Source organism: Pyrgilauda ruficollis, unplaced genomic scaffold (assembly GCF_017590135.1).
Source record: "Pyrgilauda ruficollis isolate IOZ18807 unplaced genomic scaffold, ASM1759013v1 scaffold15, whole genome shotgun sequence".
NCBI classification, from domain to species: domain Eukaryota; kingdom Metazoa; phylum Chordata; class Aves; order Passeriformes; family Passeridae; genus Pyrgilauda; species Pyrgilauda ruficollis.
This window is the reverse complement of record NW_024513654.1, coordinates 13,678,020-13,695,078: the sequence shown is the minus strand read 5'-3', so window position 1 is coordinate 13,695,078 and position 17,059 is coordinate 13,678,020. Positions and strand designations below refer to the sequence as shown.

The 17,059-nt window shown below is 48.3% G+C and overlaps 1 protein-coding gene across 4 annotated transcripts in view; it reads left to right on the top strand.

Annotated features, from left to right (window-relative positions):
- ARHGAP19 (Rho GTPase activating protein 19) overlaps positions 1–17,059 on the top strand; it is a 28,083-nt gene extending 11,024 nt beyond the window's left edge. For 2 of the 4 annotated variants that reach the window (XM_041460953.1, XM_041460954.1), the window contains exons 2-12: positions 3,862–4,127; positions 8,046–8,126; positions 8,471–8,680; positions 9,229–9,455; positions 9,946–10,032; positions 10,939–11,004; positions 11,728–11,916; positions 12,606–12,704; positions 13,296–13,388; positions 13,852–13,920; positions 14,396–17,059. In XM_041460953.1, coding sequence (XP_041316887.1) covers positions 3,862–4,127; positions 8,046–8,126; positions 8,471–8,680; positions 9,229–9,455; positions 9,946–10,032; positions 10,939–11,004; positions 11,728–11,916; positions 12,606–12,704; positions 13,296–13,388; positions 13,852–13,920; positions 14,396–14,452 — 1,444 coding nt within the window. In that variant the 3' untranslated portion in view covers positions 14,453–17,059. Of the gene's footprint in view, positions 1–1,004; positions 1,079–3,861; positions 4,128–8,045; positions 8,127–8,470; positions 8,681–9,228; positions 9,456–9,945; positions 10,033–10,938; positions 11,005–11,727; positions 11,917–12,605; positions 12,705–13,295; positions 13,389–13,851; positions 13,921–14,395 lie in introns of those variants that run through there. The other 2 variants (XM_041460956.1, XM_041460955.1) reach the window with 2 other exon arrangements.

Sequence of the window (17,059 nt, the reverse complement as noted above, 5' to 3'; positions counted from 1 at the left end):
AAAAAGCTATGAACTGCATGAATACATGTTTGTCTCCCCTTTGCTGCTGTTATATAAACTGTGAGTGTAGGTAGAGTACATCCATCTCTCTTTTTTAACATGAAAACAGCAGATGGGGCACATGGCTCTTTCTGAAGGTTATGGTGTGTGCAGCAGTGAGGATTGGCAGGGTTATTGTGTGTAAAGCCAGTGGGGGCTTTATCTTTGCTCAGAAATAGGGGCTTGCTTCACATTTCCATTTTGATTAGCAATAATGATACAAAAGCAAATTTTCTGTGTAAGGAAGAGCTGCTAATAAAGTGACCTTTCAAAATTAAGTAGCTCATTGAAGTGCCATATCACAATAAGTGTATACAAGGCTGGTCCCAGCTGCAGCAGACAGAGAAACTGGATGGGAATCCAGAGAAACGTGGAACAGGAATCCTGAAGTGGATGAACGGCACAAGGTGGCACAGTAATGGTAGCAAGGAGCAATGGCCAGGTGTTTTTTCCAGCTCTGAGGGGCTGATCTAAGTGCTTTGTCTTTGAAAGGATCTGAAAGTGTGAAAGGCAGGCGCAGAGAGTGTCTCTAGCAAGGTTTCTGGGCACAGGGTTGTGCAGTTAAGGGACTTGGCTATTGTCCTGCCAGTGCTGTAACATCAGTTGTGCTTGGATGCTGTTGGGAATGTGTTTGCATGGCTTTACTCATGGTAAACACGGTAGACTTGGAACTATTTTGTGGATTCCTCTTGGATACAGGTGGAAAGCACTTAATACCACACTGGTCCTGATTCAAAACCCTGGTTTCTATGTAGGAATTATTTGCAGTTAAACTCCAGCTACGCAGCCTTTGGCAAGAGACATGAATCAATTTGTCCAGCTTTTCTTTTCTGTTTTGTCCCTGTGTGAAGGCTGATGCCCAGTGTGTGCCAAGGGGGCCTTTCAGACCCAATAATGCGCCCTTGTGTCTCGTAGCATGCGTGGAATTTGCATAGGCTGTGCTGGGACAGGCAGGTTTCTTTTGTTGCTGGAAACAAGGAGCAAGTTCTTTTCCCTGTCTCTGCTTCCTAATGCCTCTTCAAAAGCTCTCAGCACTCATGTAAGAAATTTACTTTTTTCTATTTATTTTTGCATTAAATGTTGTTGGACTTTGTGCGACTTCTAACACAGGCTGTGCAGAGAAGTCATATCAGTCAGTGCTAGTTGACAAAATTGTTTAATTTTCTTTCTGTGAATCCAGATAGCTAATTGTCAGAGGGAAGAGATAATCTGTGATGCTTGATGTAACTGCTTCAAAGTATTTGCATATCTTCTCTGTGGGGAAACAAAACTGCTAGTGAGTGAATAACAGTGCACGGATCATTGCAGGCAGGGTCACTGGGCCTATACACTTGCTATTAACCCTTCTCAGGATCTGCATTGCCACAGAATGAGTTGTCATGGGTTTCAAGCAAAGGGCTTGCTCCACATTATGGGCAGAGCTGGCACTTGTTTGTGCATTGTAGCCCTATGCAATGAAATGCGAATATGATCAGATCAACTGGCAGTTGCTTTTTGGCAGCTGATACCGAATTGTTGCATTTTGGTCTTGATTTATTGCAGATAACAAACTGCTGAAAAACTGGCTGGGAGGTGCTCAACAAAATATGGCCCCCATTTGGAGTCAGCAGTGTGCTTGCTAGGCCACCGAGCCAGGCAGCTGGGAGCCTTTAAGATCTTTCTAAAATTTTAGATGACCTGGCAGATTGCCTTGCAGTCTGCCTTGCAGACCTTCTTCCTCTCCATCCTCTTGAAGGGCGTCTTTGGCATCCATGGAGAGCAGTGTAAAGAGGAGGGGGTTTGGTATGGATTCTCACGATGCAAGAGTTGCTGAGAGCCTCATTTCCTCTTGTTTCAGCAAGTATCTTTCTTCTTGTGGAGCCTGAGTCCCAGCTTCTGTTCTGTTATTCTGATCAGGCATCCTGGAAGTCCTGGAGGTAGTCTTTCAGGTCAAAAACGTACAGTAGCTCAGATAACTGTTGGGTTCACAGATAATGTGTGGAGGTGGGCTGGAGTTTCGGTGACTTGCCAGTATGTGCTTTGATGTTCTCCTGTCGTGAGCTACTGTCAGTTTACACCAGAACAGGAAGCTGCTGAGGTCTCTGAACTAGCACTGAAGTGTTCTGTTTCTTGAGCCAGTGGATGTGAGGTTCAGTGGCTGCAGATGCTTCTGGTGGCAGCTGTGTTGAGCAGTGAGCAGGGATGCCCAGCATGGTCTGAACACAATGGCATGGCCTCCACCCTTCAGCAGGGAGGAGAGGAAGATCAAGGTGCTCCAGTCTTCTCTAGAAAAGCCTGTTTTGAAGGGAAAGCCTTTATGGACTTAGGGGTGTTCAGCAGAGCACTTGCTGCCCCGCATCTGCATCTAAGGGACTGATGTGATCCCTGGTCCATAAGCACAGCATCCCTATTAACTGTGCACTTGGTAGCTGCCCTTGGAAAATGGTGTCCAGTGAGAGCTCAGCTGAGGGTGGATGTAGAAAGAGTAGATATAAGAGCTAAAGAATGATTAAAGGATTGGGGAATGTCACAGTCTGAACACACACAATATGTGCCAGCTGAGTGGGTAGGCATCCCCCTCCCAGAGCCCTGGAAGAACTGGCACAATCAGGCTGTCACTTTATAGCTGAGTATGAAATCAGAACAGTAGCTCATGACTGGAGAATAATGACACTAATCCTCACCTTTAAGTAAAACAGTGGAGGGAGAAGCAAGCTGGGCAGCTCTAGCCTGTAGGCTTGACTTAAGAAACATGAAAATGTTTGGAACAGTGGTGGGAGGGCGGTAATGGAAGACCTAGAGGTAGATGGAAATTGGGATAAAAGTTAAGTATGAGCATTAAGAGTGCTGATTAACATGAGATATCTCTTTGGTAACTCTTTGATTTGATTTTCTACATGGTAAATGTTCCTATCCTCTGGTAGGGTTATGTACCTGCTCGAGGTAACTCTTAGCAGAGCAGTGTCTCGGGTGCATCCCTTTTCCCATGCCACATGAGAAGCTATGAAATGAAGAAAGTAGGTGTCAGTAGAGAATACGGAGGGCAGATAAAGGACATGAAGAGATGGCAAAGAACTGGATGAGCTGAAAAGGGATGATCTAGGTGAAAAGGTAGTAGAGGTCCCTCAAGGACTCATCTTGCATGGCTCATGGCAATGAGTTCTCACTTGCTCCAGACTCAAGAGTGAGGAGCTGGCAGAGAACAGTAACCAAAGGTATGGCAGCATGTCACCTGGAAACAATTGACCACACCCACAGCAAAACTGAGGGCTCAGTGTTATTGCACATTTGTGACCTTAAAAAAAAAGTCCCGGGACGTGGGAACGATCTATTTGTTGATAGAAAGGTAGGTATGATACAATGGCAATGGGAACTGATGAATGTAAGCTGGCCATGAAAAAATTTAGATTGTTTTTCAGACTTTTGGGCCACTGGGAGTGAATTTCTGGGGAGGAAGGGAGACAATACCAAACTTATTTATGACTTAAAGTAATAAGTTAATTAAAATATTGCATGTCATCTCTGCCAGAGCTGGTATGATATAGATACAGTGAAACAAGGAGTAAAGACATAGATGTAGTTTTCACTGGGTGTTGGCTACGTCATCATCACTCTGTGGAGTGCTAGTCTTAGGCTGTGTTGTACAAACAGTCCAGAAATTATTTTGCTCCATAGGGAAATGTAACTGTGCTGTGCTGAGCACTCACCAAAGTCAGACAGTGCTGTTGGTGTAGACTGGTAGCTCCTGTGTCAGCAGATGTCTCCTTCAGGGCAGACCAGCTGGCTGTAAAAACCAAAGTGATGAGGAGTTACTGTATTTTTTTTCCTCTTTCCCTTTTTCAGTGATGCCATCTGCAATTTTGTCATCTGCAATGACTCCTCCCTCCACAGCCAGCCGATCATCTTCAATCCCGACTTCTTTGTGGAAAAGCTGCGCCATGAAAAACCAGAGGTGTTCACAGAGCTGGTTGTCAGCAACATTACCAGGCTCATTGATTTGCCTGGGGCAGAGCTGGCCCAGCTAATGGGAGAGGAGGACCCAAAGCTGCCTGGGGCAAACAGCACAGCCTCTGGATTTTTTCGTTCTCTGATGTCTCTGAAGCGCAAGGGTGAGTATGGATGGCATGAAGTCTGGTGCCCACCTTTGGAGTGATGCTGTCACCATTTGTTACACTTAGTTTACAGAACTTTCAGCCCGTAGTTTTGAACTTCTGGAATGCTTAATACTATGGTTTCATAATCTCTGGGCATGCCACTTCCAGAAAGGAGCAAAACGGGCGAGAAAATTGATCTTGGAAATGCCCTGCACTTCGAGAATAGTTCCCCTTGTTCTGGGATTATTGCTGTGGTGCATGTCAGGCTGGCTTCAGTGGGTCGGCTGCCCAATGTGCAGCTCAGAAATCTGTAAGCATCTTCCATCCAAATGCTAGTGCTGCTCTGATCCGCATCCCAATCCAGTGAGTCAGTGACAAAGCTCTGCAGACTGACTGATGAAGCCTAGTTTCAACTCTGGGAGGTGATATATTTCTCTTTCTCTCTTAGACACACATTCCACTAGAGTTTTCTTCTGCTAAACTGACTATTCTTATCTTCTCTCAAGTTCAGCTGTCTTGGTTGTGAAACATTAGCCCCAGGCCCTTCACAGAAGTCTTCTTTTGAGGTGGTTGTGTTCAGATCCTTTCCTCTTCAATGGCTGGCATTTACCACTGTTTTCTTGAACCTAAAAGGGTGTTCTAGGTGTGTGTGTGTGTCTTCTCCCACCTTTGCCCACACTCAAGGGAAGCCTGGTTCTCCTGATAAGTTCAGTTAAACCTTCTCACTCATCTAGACAGAAGCAGCCTCCATCTGGGCCCCTCACATTCCTCCTCAGCTCTGGTTTCCCAGCTTAGACTGGCTGGCTGCTGGCAGAGAAGCTGTGAGCTGCCTTCAGATGTTGGCAGTCTGAGGTTGAGCACTTCTGATTAGTCTTCCCCTTCCTTTGAGCAGTTCTGCTATTGTGAGTGTCTCAGAGAAGGGAGCTATTGCTATGGCAGTTTGACTACAGCTTTTTTCTGTCCTCAACCATTACATAATTTCTCTAAGTGTTTCTGATTATACCAGCCTATTCCTCCACTGTGTTTCATAAGGACAAGCTTTGCAGCCCCACTGATCAGGCAGAATTTTCTGGTGGCAGTTTCAGCCCTCCACTTTTGTCTGACCCATCAAGAATCCTGGTACATATACTCACTTAGAAAAATAAAAAACTTCAAGTCCTTTAGCATCCTTAGATGAGAATTATTTTATATTGCCACGACTGACTTTGCTGCTCCATAATAACAGGTCTTTGTGCTGCCCCTAAACTGCAGTTAGACTGTGCTCATGCCTGGTATTGCTTCTCCCTCTTCACAGAGAGTAGCAGGATACCTTAAATTCAAGCACCAGTGTTTTCTTAATGTGTATGGAAACCCCCATGTTCTTGTCAAAACTTTCCACCAGGGACTGGTGAGCCTTCTCCAGCTCATTTTTTTTTTTTATTAAATTATCTATACTCTGTTGGGAACACTGCTCTTATCAGACCTGATGCCTCCTGCTAACTCTTCCCCAAGAGCTCTGCTTTCCCCCATTCACAGGTCTCCATGGCTGTGTGTCACTACAGCTAGCAGATGTTTCCAAGTCTGCTGGCTGCACTCCCAGGCTGCAGCAGCAGTGTCTCCCAGCATTGACAGGCACTGTCTGTGAACTCCTTGGCCAAACTCTCAGAAAAAGAGGTTTGTGCCTACAGAGAGAATCAGTTTCATGTACTGTGTGTTTCATCTTGGAGCCATCATTTGTTTTTCTTCATGTTATAGACCAGCTACAACAAACAAGTTTTATTTCTTCAAAGCCAGAGGCCAAGGACCATGGAGCTCAGAGCCGATCAAACTGCAAATACTTACAATTTCTTTGAGCATCAGGAAAGTCAGTCTCATGCTGCTGCTTAGTTTCAGAAGCAATTGTACAATAACATCTAAGCCTTTGTAGTGCAGCATCCATTCTCCAGACACGACTTTCAAGTTTCTTTGGGAATCAAATTCTCATTCAGATACCAGCTTCTGACTTCAAAACTAAATCGAATTTGTCAGGCCCTGCATGTCTCAAGAAGATGTATTTTCCTCTTCTATTCCTGGCCACTGTCGATTCTATCTGTTGAATGCCTAATGAGTTTAGTTTTCTTCAAGGACAAGAATCTTTTGCCGATCATTCTCTCCCTTTGCACTCAAACCTTTCAGATCTTTCGTGTGGATCAAGAGCTCACGTTGCCCTCCTTTCTCTTGCAAGACTGAAGCATGTGCTTTATCAGAGTGAGGTCAGAAAGTTCTTGATTTAACAGGAGGCTGGAGTTCCTGGTGGCTTACCTTGTATTTCAGAAGTCCTGGAAGAAAGCAGAACATTCTTCAGGCGGAATAAATTTAGTTACACAGAATGGCTGCTAGAGAAGTGCATAGGGTTAACCAGATCTCTCTCACTGTTGCTGATGCTGTGAGCATCAACACCACAGAGCAGTGAGATCTGTAGTACAAGGGACCAAAAGCAAGTAAAATAAAAATGAGATATGAGGGGGGGAAAAAAAGCAAGAGAAAGCTTGTGGAGGAGATAACTTTTATCAGACCAGCCAATGCATTGCTTGGATTACTGGGCTATCAGCTGTAGCAGTAAGAAGGGAAACCTCCAGTGCAAATGGTGCAAATGTCCAGCCTGCCCTCAGAAGTGACCCATGTTCCTGGCAGTCTGGCCATGGAGAAGGGAGGAATATTCTTTTCTTATATCTGTTGTCTCTTTGAAGCCTAAGTACCAGGGCAGGACAAACCAGCTCTGTACCTGGTTCCAGTTCTCAGTCCCAGTCAGCATGTTGTGGTACAGTCTCTCCAGTATCTTGTCTCCAGTCCAAACCTATATGCATCTGAGGGAAGAAGTGTGGTGCCCAGAGTTCTGGTTGCTGCCACTGAAGTCTCTGGGAGTTGTCTCCACTTTCTGAGGAACAGATCATACTGTGTGTGTTTGACAGAAAAATCCGTTCAGTAGCAAGGCTGCATTTATTAGAAAACACTGTCCTTCTGTTACCACTGATAATCAGTCTCACCTGGGAAGTTGCTTTGTGGACAAGAAGAGTATTGTATTCTACATTGGTTCAACAAATGCCCTTCAGTTAAATGGATTTCTCCTCTAATGTTTCCTTCCCTGCAGGAATCCCCTTCCTTTCAGCTCAGTTGCTTCCATCTTCTGGGACTATAACCTGTGTTATTTACTGGAGTTCTGGAGCTGCAGCTCATGCCCAATCTCAGTCCCATGAGATGGGAACAGACTTCAAGAGAGGAGCCCAGCTTACTGCTTTGCTACTCTCCTTCTGCCTTGTTCAGCTTTCATACTTTACTCAGACCAGGGCAGCTGACATAGAAGAAAGATTCACTGGGATGAGGAAATTCCATGTTTTACCCATGCCTGAAAAGGAAGCTAGTGTGAGCCAGTCAGAATATGTCTGCTCTCCCCAGCAGTGCTTATTTGCCTCTCCCATAAACTCATAGCCGCAACTCTTCTTTCTTCTCCACTTCGTGTCAAGCCACAGTGAGGACTGATCTGGACTTTTCTTTCATGGTCTGGAGTGTGCCAGTGTGGCAAGCACCAGGGCTGTCCAGGCTCTTACATCTGCCTTTCCCATTTTGCTCTTTTCATAACGTCTGGGCTTGTAGATTCTGTGCCCTTTTACACTGAAGCATCTGTTCTGGTGTTGTTTTTTCTTCAAGGGCTAGAGAATGTTTGCTTTAGCTGATAAAAGCTGTAATGAAAGTGAGGTAAGAAGCAAGGATGATGAAGCCCATGTGAGTACAGCATAGTGAGATGAAGTGACTTATTTTGGAGAGTTTGTATATCTCACATCTGTGAGGGTCCTTGTGACCTTCACCCTTAACGTTTTGGGGCACTGCATGTTGAAATCCTGTTCTTTGGGGAGTATTAATTTCTGTGGCTGCTGGGTTCTGAGCTGCCTAAACATGTTGTCTTCTGTTCTGCAGAGAAGGGGGTGGTGTTTGGCTCACCACTGACAGAAGAAGGCATTGCACAGGTTTCCCAGCTGATCGAGTATCTGCACAAAAGTAAGTGGCTCTGTTTGCTGTCTTCCTATCCCAATGGTATCTGTCTGGCCCACCTCAGGTCTCTGGTGCATACAGAGTGACAAGCTCTGAGCCCTCCAGCAGTAGGAGTTTGGGACTGCACTGGGCAACTGTTCCCCAGAATTGCCTAGCAGATATGTGGATCTATTTCCCTCTGTACAAGGACTTTCTGTACTGATGGGAGACAGCTTAAAGTCATGTCTCTGAATACAGTTCACTGTGGTTTCCTGTCAAGCTCTGGAAAGAGGAGGGAACTGCTTTAGTAAGAAGGTGGGAAATCAGCCTCTGATTTTTCAGTGCCCTTTTTTCTCCCCTCTGCTGAGCAGATCTAAGAGCAGAAGGCTTGTTTCGAGTGCCAGGCAACAGCATCAGGCAACAGATCCTAAAGGATGCTCTGAACAGTGGTACTGATATTGACCTGGACTCTGGGGAGTTTCATTCCAATGATGTGGCCACTCTACTTAAGATGTTCCTGGGTGAATTACCGGAGCCGCTGCTGACGCACAAGCACTTCCATGCCCACCTCAAAATTGCAGGTGAGTGGGCAGCAAGAGGCAGTGATGGGCAGAAGGACTGGAACTGGCCTAGAAAGCGTGCTGGGCTGTGAAGTGTATTCCTCAAAGGCAGCCTTAGAAGGAATATTCCTGCCACCTCAGCCTGGTGGTGGAAAGACTGGAGCTGATTAACAAATCAGCCCAAGTCTGTCTAGACCATTCTTCTCTCAGATACCACAGTGGTAAAGCCCACAGTGATAACCTGGGTCTCCATCTGTTTTATGTCCAGGGTTCTGAGCAAGTTGTGGTTTCTATGTATTTAGTAACTGTTATTGAACTACCTTATGTGAACTTCGTCTTGCCTCAAGCCATCACAGCTCTTAGCAGCTCTGTTGTTCTGTGGGAGGAGTGGCATAGATTAACACATCAAGTGGGGAGCTTGGGAGCTGAGGGGAAGAGGGATGGAGGGCCAAGAACTGTGCAGGGGTTTGTAGGAGATCTGCATATGAAGAGGAAAGGATAAGTAATTGCAACAGACTGCTCTGAGGGAAGGTAATGTGTCCTTCATGTTCTGCCTTGTGATTTGGCAGACTTGATGCTGTTTGATGAGAAGGGGAATAAGACCAGCACTCCAGACAAAGAGCGCCAAATTGAAGCCCTCCAGCTGCTGTTTTTGATCCTTCCCGCTCCCAACCGCAGTCTGCTCAAACTGCTGCTGGACTTGCTCTACCAGACGGCCAAGAAGCAGGACAAGAACAAGATGTCTGCCCACAACCTTGCCCTCATGTTTGCACCCCACATCCTATGGCCCAGAAATGTGAGCAATGCCTCAGTGTCGGGTGGGATATTGGAAGGTAAAAAGCAAAGGCTTGGTAGGGGAAAAACAAAGGTTTGAGAAGGTTGAGTACTGACACAATGATGTGAGAGGTGGGAGCTTCCTGGCAGGACTCAGTCCCAGTGTTCAGCCCAGACCTGCCATGGGTCTCATTTGCAGCTTATGCATCTTCTTTTTCAGTAAAATTGAAAGCACAGCACAGTCATGCTTCTTCTTAGAATGTCAGGTCCAGAAAAACCTTGCAGATCTCTCTTCAAAGTTTCTTATGCTGCTGGTGAACTGTTTTGCCACAGAGTTATCTGATTCTCCTCTCAGAGCAGCTTTGGCTCTGTGAGCTCTGCAGTTGGTTGCTATAAGCCCTGCCTGCCTGTCATCTCAGAGCAGATCTCCTGCTGTGGCACTGTGTGTGTCTGTGTCCCAGAAGAGACCCCTCCTCCTCCCCTTCTAATGGATGGCTGTGTCCCCTTGCCAGGTGACAGCAAATGACCTTCAGGAAAATATCACAAAGCTAAACAATGGAGTGACCTTCATGATCAAACATTCTCAGAAACTCTTCAAGGTGAGTGTGCTTTGGCGTCCTGCTCTCCTGCCTCCATCACCAGGAGACTGAATGCCCCTTGTCCAGACAGATCCCACATGTTGAGTGTATATTCTGTGGGCTCTTTTCTGCGGTTAGAGGAGATTTTCTACAAGAAACTGTTCCAATAGTGACTAGGGAGGAGGTCTTTGCTGGGCAGGCAGCCCTGGAGGTGGCTTTGCCAGGGCAGGTCAGCAGCACGGTGCAGTGTAACACTCCCCTCTGCTGGACAGCAGCACCTGCTGCCCGGCAGGAACCTGGCTCCGAGGGCAGGTGCACACCGGGCTGCACTCAGGTTCTGGCAGGATAAGGAAATGGAAGGGATTTGTCCTGCCTGAGTGCTGCCAAGAGCAGAATACCTGATGCAGAGGGTTGTTTTGTTGGGAGTTTCTCTGCAAATGGTCATTAGCCCATTGCTGCTACAGGCACTGTCCAGCTCTGAGGAGGGTGCTGGGTAGGACAGTCAGGAGTGTGGGACTTTCAACTGTTCCTCCAAGGAAACATTTCTACAACAGACAGTCTCGACTTCTCAGGGCCTTCCTGGTTACTGGAGGCATCTGCTCACTGCACAGTCCTCCCCTGGAGAGTTCCCCTTCTACCTTCTTTGTCTGGCTCCAGTTTAGCTAACTCAGAACTGGGGCAATTAGAGCAGGGTTCCACAGGAACTTTTCCCTACTCTGAGTTCTACTTGTGCTGAATGTCTGCATGTAAAGGATGCTATGAACAGGGAGGGGACATGAAATTCCATGGCTTTGTTTGCCCAGAATGGCTGAGTCTTGATACAAGTGGCTTGTGTCGTATGGTTGAAAAGCAACTCTTGCTGGAGCCACTGTTGCCCCAAGACCAAAGATGTTAAACATGCCTTTGGTTCTATGCTCATCATCACAGGCTCCGGTGTACATCCGGGAGTGTGCCAGGCTACACTATCTGGGATCCAGAGCCCACACATCAAAGGTAAGGCCAGCAAGTGCAGCACCTGCCCTCCGTGAAAGGGCAGAGGCTGTGATGGGATCTTTGTGAGTGACAGAAGCTGAAAACAAACCAAGTCATGAAAGAGGATCTGTCAGAGGGCAGGAGCAAGAGAAGCATATGGTGTGGTAGTGCAGGCGGCTGCATTAGGGAAATTGGACAGAGTTGAAGCATCTGTTAATCAAAAGCACAGGGAAAGAAAGCTACGAGCCCCTGTTTAGCAGCAAACCTGCTCCCTGTGCCCAGTACATGCAGCACCTGCTCCTTCACAGGGCTGTGCCTTCCAAACAGACGGACATGCCTGCTGCCATGGCCAGGATGCTTGGCAGAAGTGCTGAGATAAAGACTACTTGCTGCCACTGGGACAACATTTGTGTCTTGCCAGCAAATGCTTCCCTGCCTCATATAGCTGCAGAAGAGGGAAGATGTGTGGCAAGGAGCTGCACTGACCCTTCTCAAGCCTGGAAGGGCTTCTGCAGCTTGCATCTGGGAGGGGAGGGAAGAAGCAATGGGGTCACCTTTGTATTGCTGTCACCTCTTCCTGGCACGGGGCCTGCTGATGCAGTGCTGCTGCAGAGGGGTAGGGAAAACACAGTCCTGTGCTTTCACTGGGGTTGAGGCAGCTCACGAGACTCTCCTAGGCTGGCTCAGATGGGTGGCTCGTTGGGATTAAAGCATGGCAAGCGACTCCTGTCTCCGCTTTCCCAGGACGACCTGGATTTGCTGACGTCTTCTGGCTCCAAGGAGCTGCAGCCCCTCAAGTCTCAGAAGCGAAGCCGGCTGGACTCTTGCCATCAGGAGGAGACCCAGCAGCGCACGGAGGAGGCACTGAAGGAGCTCTTCCTCCACGTCCACAACATGCCTGACTCTGCAAAGAAGAAGAAGCTTATCCGGCAGGTAGTGTGGGGAGGAAAGATATCTTGGGGTGTGCTTGTCAACACAATCCTGGGCACAGGGCTAAAGACACGGCCTTCTTGAGAGCTGCTCCTAATCCTGGGCAGGCTGGGGATAGTGGGTTCTGGGCTGTGTAAGGGGCAGAGCTGTAAGAAAGACAGGAGGAGGAGGAGGTGTCCTGGATGTTGCTGTACCAAGCAGCACTTTTAAACTCTGTTTTTCAAGCTAAGGACTTGCTAGCCAACAGTTTCCCAGTCCTGATCATGGCCTTGTTGAGCTTCCTCCCTCAGGAAGGGAAAAGTTTCTTCCCCTCTTGCCTGCAGAGTGGACAAACTGGTCTCCTCTTGGTCTCAGACAACTTGCTGCACCAGACAGACTGGTGGTCAATATGGTCAGCACCAGTCGTGGCTGCCAGCCCCCAGCTGCTGCCCAGCCTTCTTTCTGCTCCCAACATCTGCCACTTTTGGTTAATCTGGTAGCCAGCACAAAGCACCTTTGCACCCAAACTCCCTGTAATCCTGGGTGGAAGGTGTGGCCTTCCTCTGCTTTTTTCCTCCTGCAGTTCTGAGCTGCTCCTCCATTCCAGGGGGTGAAAGAGAGACACTGAGTTCTGGGACAGCAGGTAGAGCAGCACGCAGCAGTAAGGGACGGGTATAACTGTGCTAACGTACTGCCCTCATGTTTCCTCCTAGTTTAATAAGCATCCAACAGCTCTGACTCCTGGCTCTGACGTGCCCACATCCCCAGCACCACGACGCACCCGCTCGCGCTCCTTCAGCGGCCTCATTAAGGTGAAAGCAGCCTCTGACCCTTGCTCTCTGCTGTGAATTTCTGATGTTGCTTTTTGCTTCTGCCTTGCCCTGCCTCAAATGAAAGCCTCAAAGGGTAGGGACTCCTCAAAGTATTGCCTGCCAAACAACACAGATCCACTGGGGCAGAAGAGGCAGCAGAGTGACAAAAAGCCTTGTTAGTGTAAAGTGTAATTATCTTGAAACACATGGCTGTAGGATCTATGCATCTTTCTGGAGAATTGATTGCTTCCTGAGATGAGATGAGGATTGACAGGGAGCTGTCATGAAGTCTAGCATGTTAGCATGAGTTTTAGCACATTATGGGCTGCCCTACACCAGCATGTGCCTGCTTCTGACAGGCTGGCCCCTGGCCAGGCCTCAGGTCAGCTCCTAAACTCTTTACAACCAGGCGGGCTCAGCCTAGTGGTGTGGTGTTTCAGGTGGTTCTGCTTTGCAATCTTTGTCCCAGCTTGGCTTCCTTTTTTTCTTTCCCAGCATTCAACTGCTTACCAGCAAGGCATCCTGCTCCTTCCCTTTCTTTTTTACTTTGCACTCTAAGCACTAGCCAACAGCCCTTTCTTCTTACAACAGCGGAAAGTTTTGGGAACTCCAGTTATCCTGGAGAGGAAGAGCAGGGATTCCACACCAGAGCCTGTGCGGGTCAGCAAAGAGAACGTCCAACTGGTAAGAGCTGCTCCCAGCACCACTGAAGCTGCTGGTGGGAAAGTGTGTGGGGAGTTTGAGTGCAACCTCAGCAATCCCTGGGGAGCTGTTCTCTGCTCACGAGAGGAGTTCCAAGTTTCTTCTCTATGATAAAACAAGGTCCTGAGGAGCTGCTCTGAGGAGAACAGAGCAGATGGCAAGGGCAGCATCAGAGCAGGGATGACAGCGCTGGGCCTCTACTCCAGTCTTGTCTTTCTGGCTGTGTCCTGCTCTGGGGCATTCTCTTGTGCTCCCTTCCCTCTCTCTCATCCTCCTCCACAGATTGTACAAAGCCTGCTGCCTGTATCCAGTAGGGTTTTCCCAGACAAACCAAGAGTGGATTTGGGTGATAGATGGTCTTTGGTGGTACAGGCTGCTCCCAGGGAAAGCTGTGGGTGCCAGTTCATTCACCAGCTTTCTACTCCTATGGCCCTCTCTTGTCCAGTTACAGAAATGTGGCTCTCCAGCTCATATGTCCCAGGCGAAGCTCAAGTCTTTGGAAGGCCAGAAAGAGGTGAGACAGTTCCCCTTACCCCCCCGTTCCTCTTCCTGCAGGGAACCTGGTGTGCTGAAACCTGCTGAGGTGACAGCACACACTCAAGGCTCTGGGACAGCTGTGGTGGCCCAGCTCGTAGCCGTCTGCTCCGTGCCGAGCTGCAGGCAGGTGACGTGCTGGAAGCCAGGCCCTGAAGGGTCTTACAGCCCTTCTGGCTGTGAGTTGGCAGGCTGGATGTTGCAGGCAGCAGAGGGAAGCTGGCAGCACAGGGTAGTGCTAACAGCCTGTCAGGGTGGCAGTGGGACAGGAGGTTGGTGCAGCCCGAGACCGACTGCTGTGTTTGTTCCTCTCTGCTCACTGCCTCATCTCGAGCTTTAGCAAAAGGCGTGGGAGCCTGACACCAGGAAGAGTCCTTGCAGGGGGAGAATGTCAGCCTTTTTTTGCATGGTATTCTGTGTCTCAAGCATTCAACTGCACCCATTCTCTGCTACAGGGATCCTGCAGACGCATGCGAGCCCGCCTGCTTTCCAAGGATTCATCATCCCTCTGAATCGCCTCAGCCCATGGGTGGGGATTGCCCAGCCCCGCAAGCTGTGAAGAGAAAATGTGCTGCACTGAGAGGGGAGTGCTGCAGGCTCACAGCAACCCTCACCAACACAGCAGCGCTCCTGAAACTGGACCTTTGCAAGGATTGCAGGGATTTGTTTCTGTATATAAATTGTATTTCATTCTACTATGGGGCAAACCACTATCTAACCAAAACTTGTGCAGCATGTCTGACCTGCTGGCTCTGGGAAGAGCTGGAGTGCTTGCTTGCAAGGAGAGCCCTGTTCATTGCAGGGCCCTGTGTGCACTCCCAGCTTTCTTGTAATGTTGCTAGGCTGTATTTTTTTGCTTTTCTGCTCCAAGTTTTTAACACATTGGCTTGTTTTTGCTTCCTTCCCCTGTTAGCAGTGAGAATGATGGGTTGTAACCCCTACCCACATCCTGACATCCAAGCTTGCCTCCAGTCTTGCTCTGGAGGCATGCCCTTCTCTGCTTCTTCTTGGTTCCATTTTGCTCTGCTGTTTCCAAAGGCCTGAAGTGCACAAACGGTAAAGGGCATGGGATGAGCCTGGAAGGAGAGGCTCTGGGTGCCATCTTTTCAAGTAGGACCAGGGAAAAGCAGCTTCCCCAATAAACTCATCCCTCTATTTTACCTTGAGCTGGAGGCAGCCCTTGCTCAGTGCCTTCGTGTTTCAGTGGTACAGTTCTGAACAAGGAGTGTCTTGGCTTTGTGTTCACCCAGGGAGGTTTAAGCTGAGGAGAGGAGGAGGCTGGCAAAGGCTGTCTGGGGCAGAACAGCCTAATCTTTGGAAGTTAAGGTGCCTGGGGCAGGCAGAGTCTTGTGGCTCTGTGTGAAAGAGGAAAACGAGGTGAGAGAGGGCTCCATCCATTTGTGATCTGCTGCAAATGGTGCCAAAGGCTTTGGCTCAAGATATGTGGATGGCTGGTAGGGCAACTGGCTGATTAGTCATTAAACTGGGGGAAAGGGCTGAAGCTGGGTTCAGCTCTTTGGTCTGAGCTGCAGAAATGAGATGAAACCTTCTAGATACAGGATAAACCCCAATCACAGCTGGCCAATGTCAGCAGTCTCCTTAAGCCAAAGTGCTCCAGTAAGCCAGTCTTGCCAAGAACCTGTCTGCAAGCACTCTGAGGTAGGATACACACAGGGTTGCTACTGTGAAATAAAGATTTAATCAGCTGGGGGACCATCTAAACACTTCTCAGCCCTTCTCAGCAAAGTAAATAATCTCTGGAATCCAATTATATTTGTCTTCTAATCTTTAAGAACCAGCAGCCAGCAGGAGTTAGAGCTCTGCTCTTGACAGCTTTCTGAAACAACTGGTGGCAGGAGGTGTGAATATTGGGATATGAACAGGGAGTTCAGTCTGATTGGCTGGAGCTGTCAGAACGGGCATTGGAGCCTGTGCAACTTAGCTGGAATTTGTCACTTTTTTTAATTGTGATTTTTTTTTTTTTTTAAGACACAAATCCTCATGCTGCTCGGTACAAAGGGTGGTTTTTGGTACTTTATCAGGGATGCTTGTCTTCAGTCTGACCCCAGTTGGAGCCTTGAAAATATAGGGGTAGGGGGACTGTAGATGTGTGAGTTGGGAGTTGCTGGTGTCAGGAGCCTCTGTCACAGCAAAGAGCGAGCTGTGGTTCTTCAGGGACCAGACTGATGGTGATGCTGTGAGGAAGGGCAGAGGCTGTTTGTTGTGGTAGTTGTATGTGCTTTTTGGATGTGTCTGTAATCATTCCCTCCAGAGGCTAAAGCTGTCTGTGTGCATTTCTCCAAAGGAGCCCCTGTTTTTCTGACTGCATTTCTGCCCTGTCCCTGCAGCCTGCTGTTAGCAGAGACTTGGGAATCTCAGCTTTGCCTCTGAGCAGAGATGAGGCACAGACAAAGGTCAAGTGACAGCACAGGGAGAGCTGGGTCTGCTTCTGCTATCTCTGCTCTTACTTGCATTGGGGTAATTGCTGCATGAACCATTTGTTCACTCCTCCTCTCCCCATTGTCCCTACCTGGCATATCTCATACCTCTCTGTATGGGTGACTGCTTGCCAAGGCAGTCTTGTACCTGACATTAAATACACTGCTCCCATATAGATGAGACAAAGGTAACTCTCCACTGTCCCCCCTTACTGATGGCTCTAGCTCAGGGGCTCTGGCTTCTGGCACAGCTGAGATTTGTTCAACTCTAAGAAGTTACCTATGGGGCACTGGCCAGGCCTTCTGCATGTGTCACATGCCTTACCTGCCAAGGGGATGGGTGCTGTCTCCAGTCCTGGAGGGGCTCCAGTCTGTGGTGCTCGGGATGGTGTGGCTGATTGCTCCCCTAGGACCTTGGCTGTTGCTGTCCCGATGCATTCACGCTGTCTCCCCGGCACGGGAGAGTTTTAGTTATGCTTGGATGTGTCTCGTTTGTCTGCCCTGTGCAATGACTCATAAGGATGCTTCTTCCCAGAGCAGCCGCTAACTGTTCCCAGAGTCTATCATTTCCAAGTATTTTTAATCTTTGTTCTTATTTATATACGCTGTGTCAGTACTGTTGCAGACTGTTGCCTTTCTGTGTGTTATGTGAAAACACCACATTAAATGCTTTTATTTTTA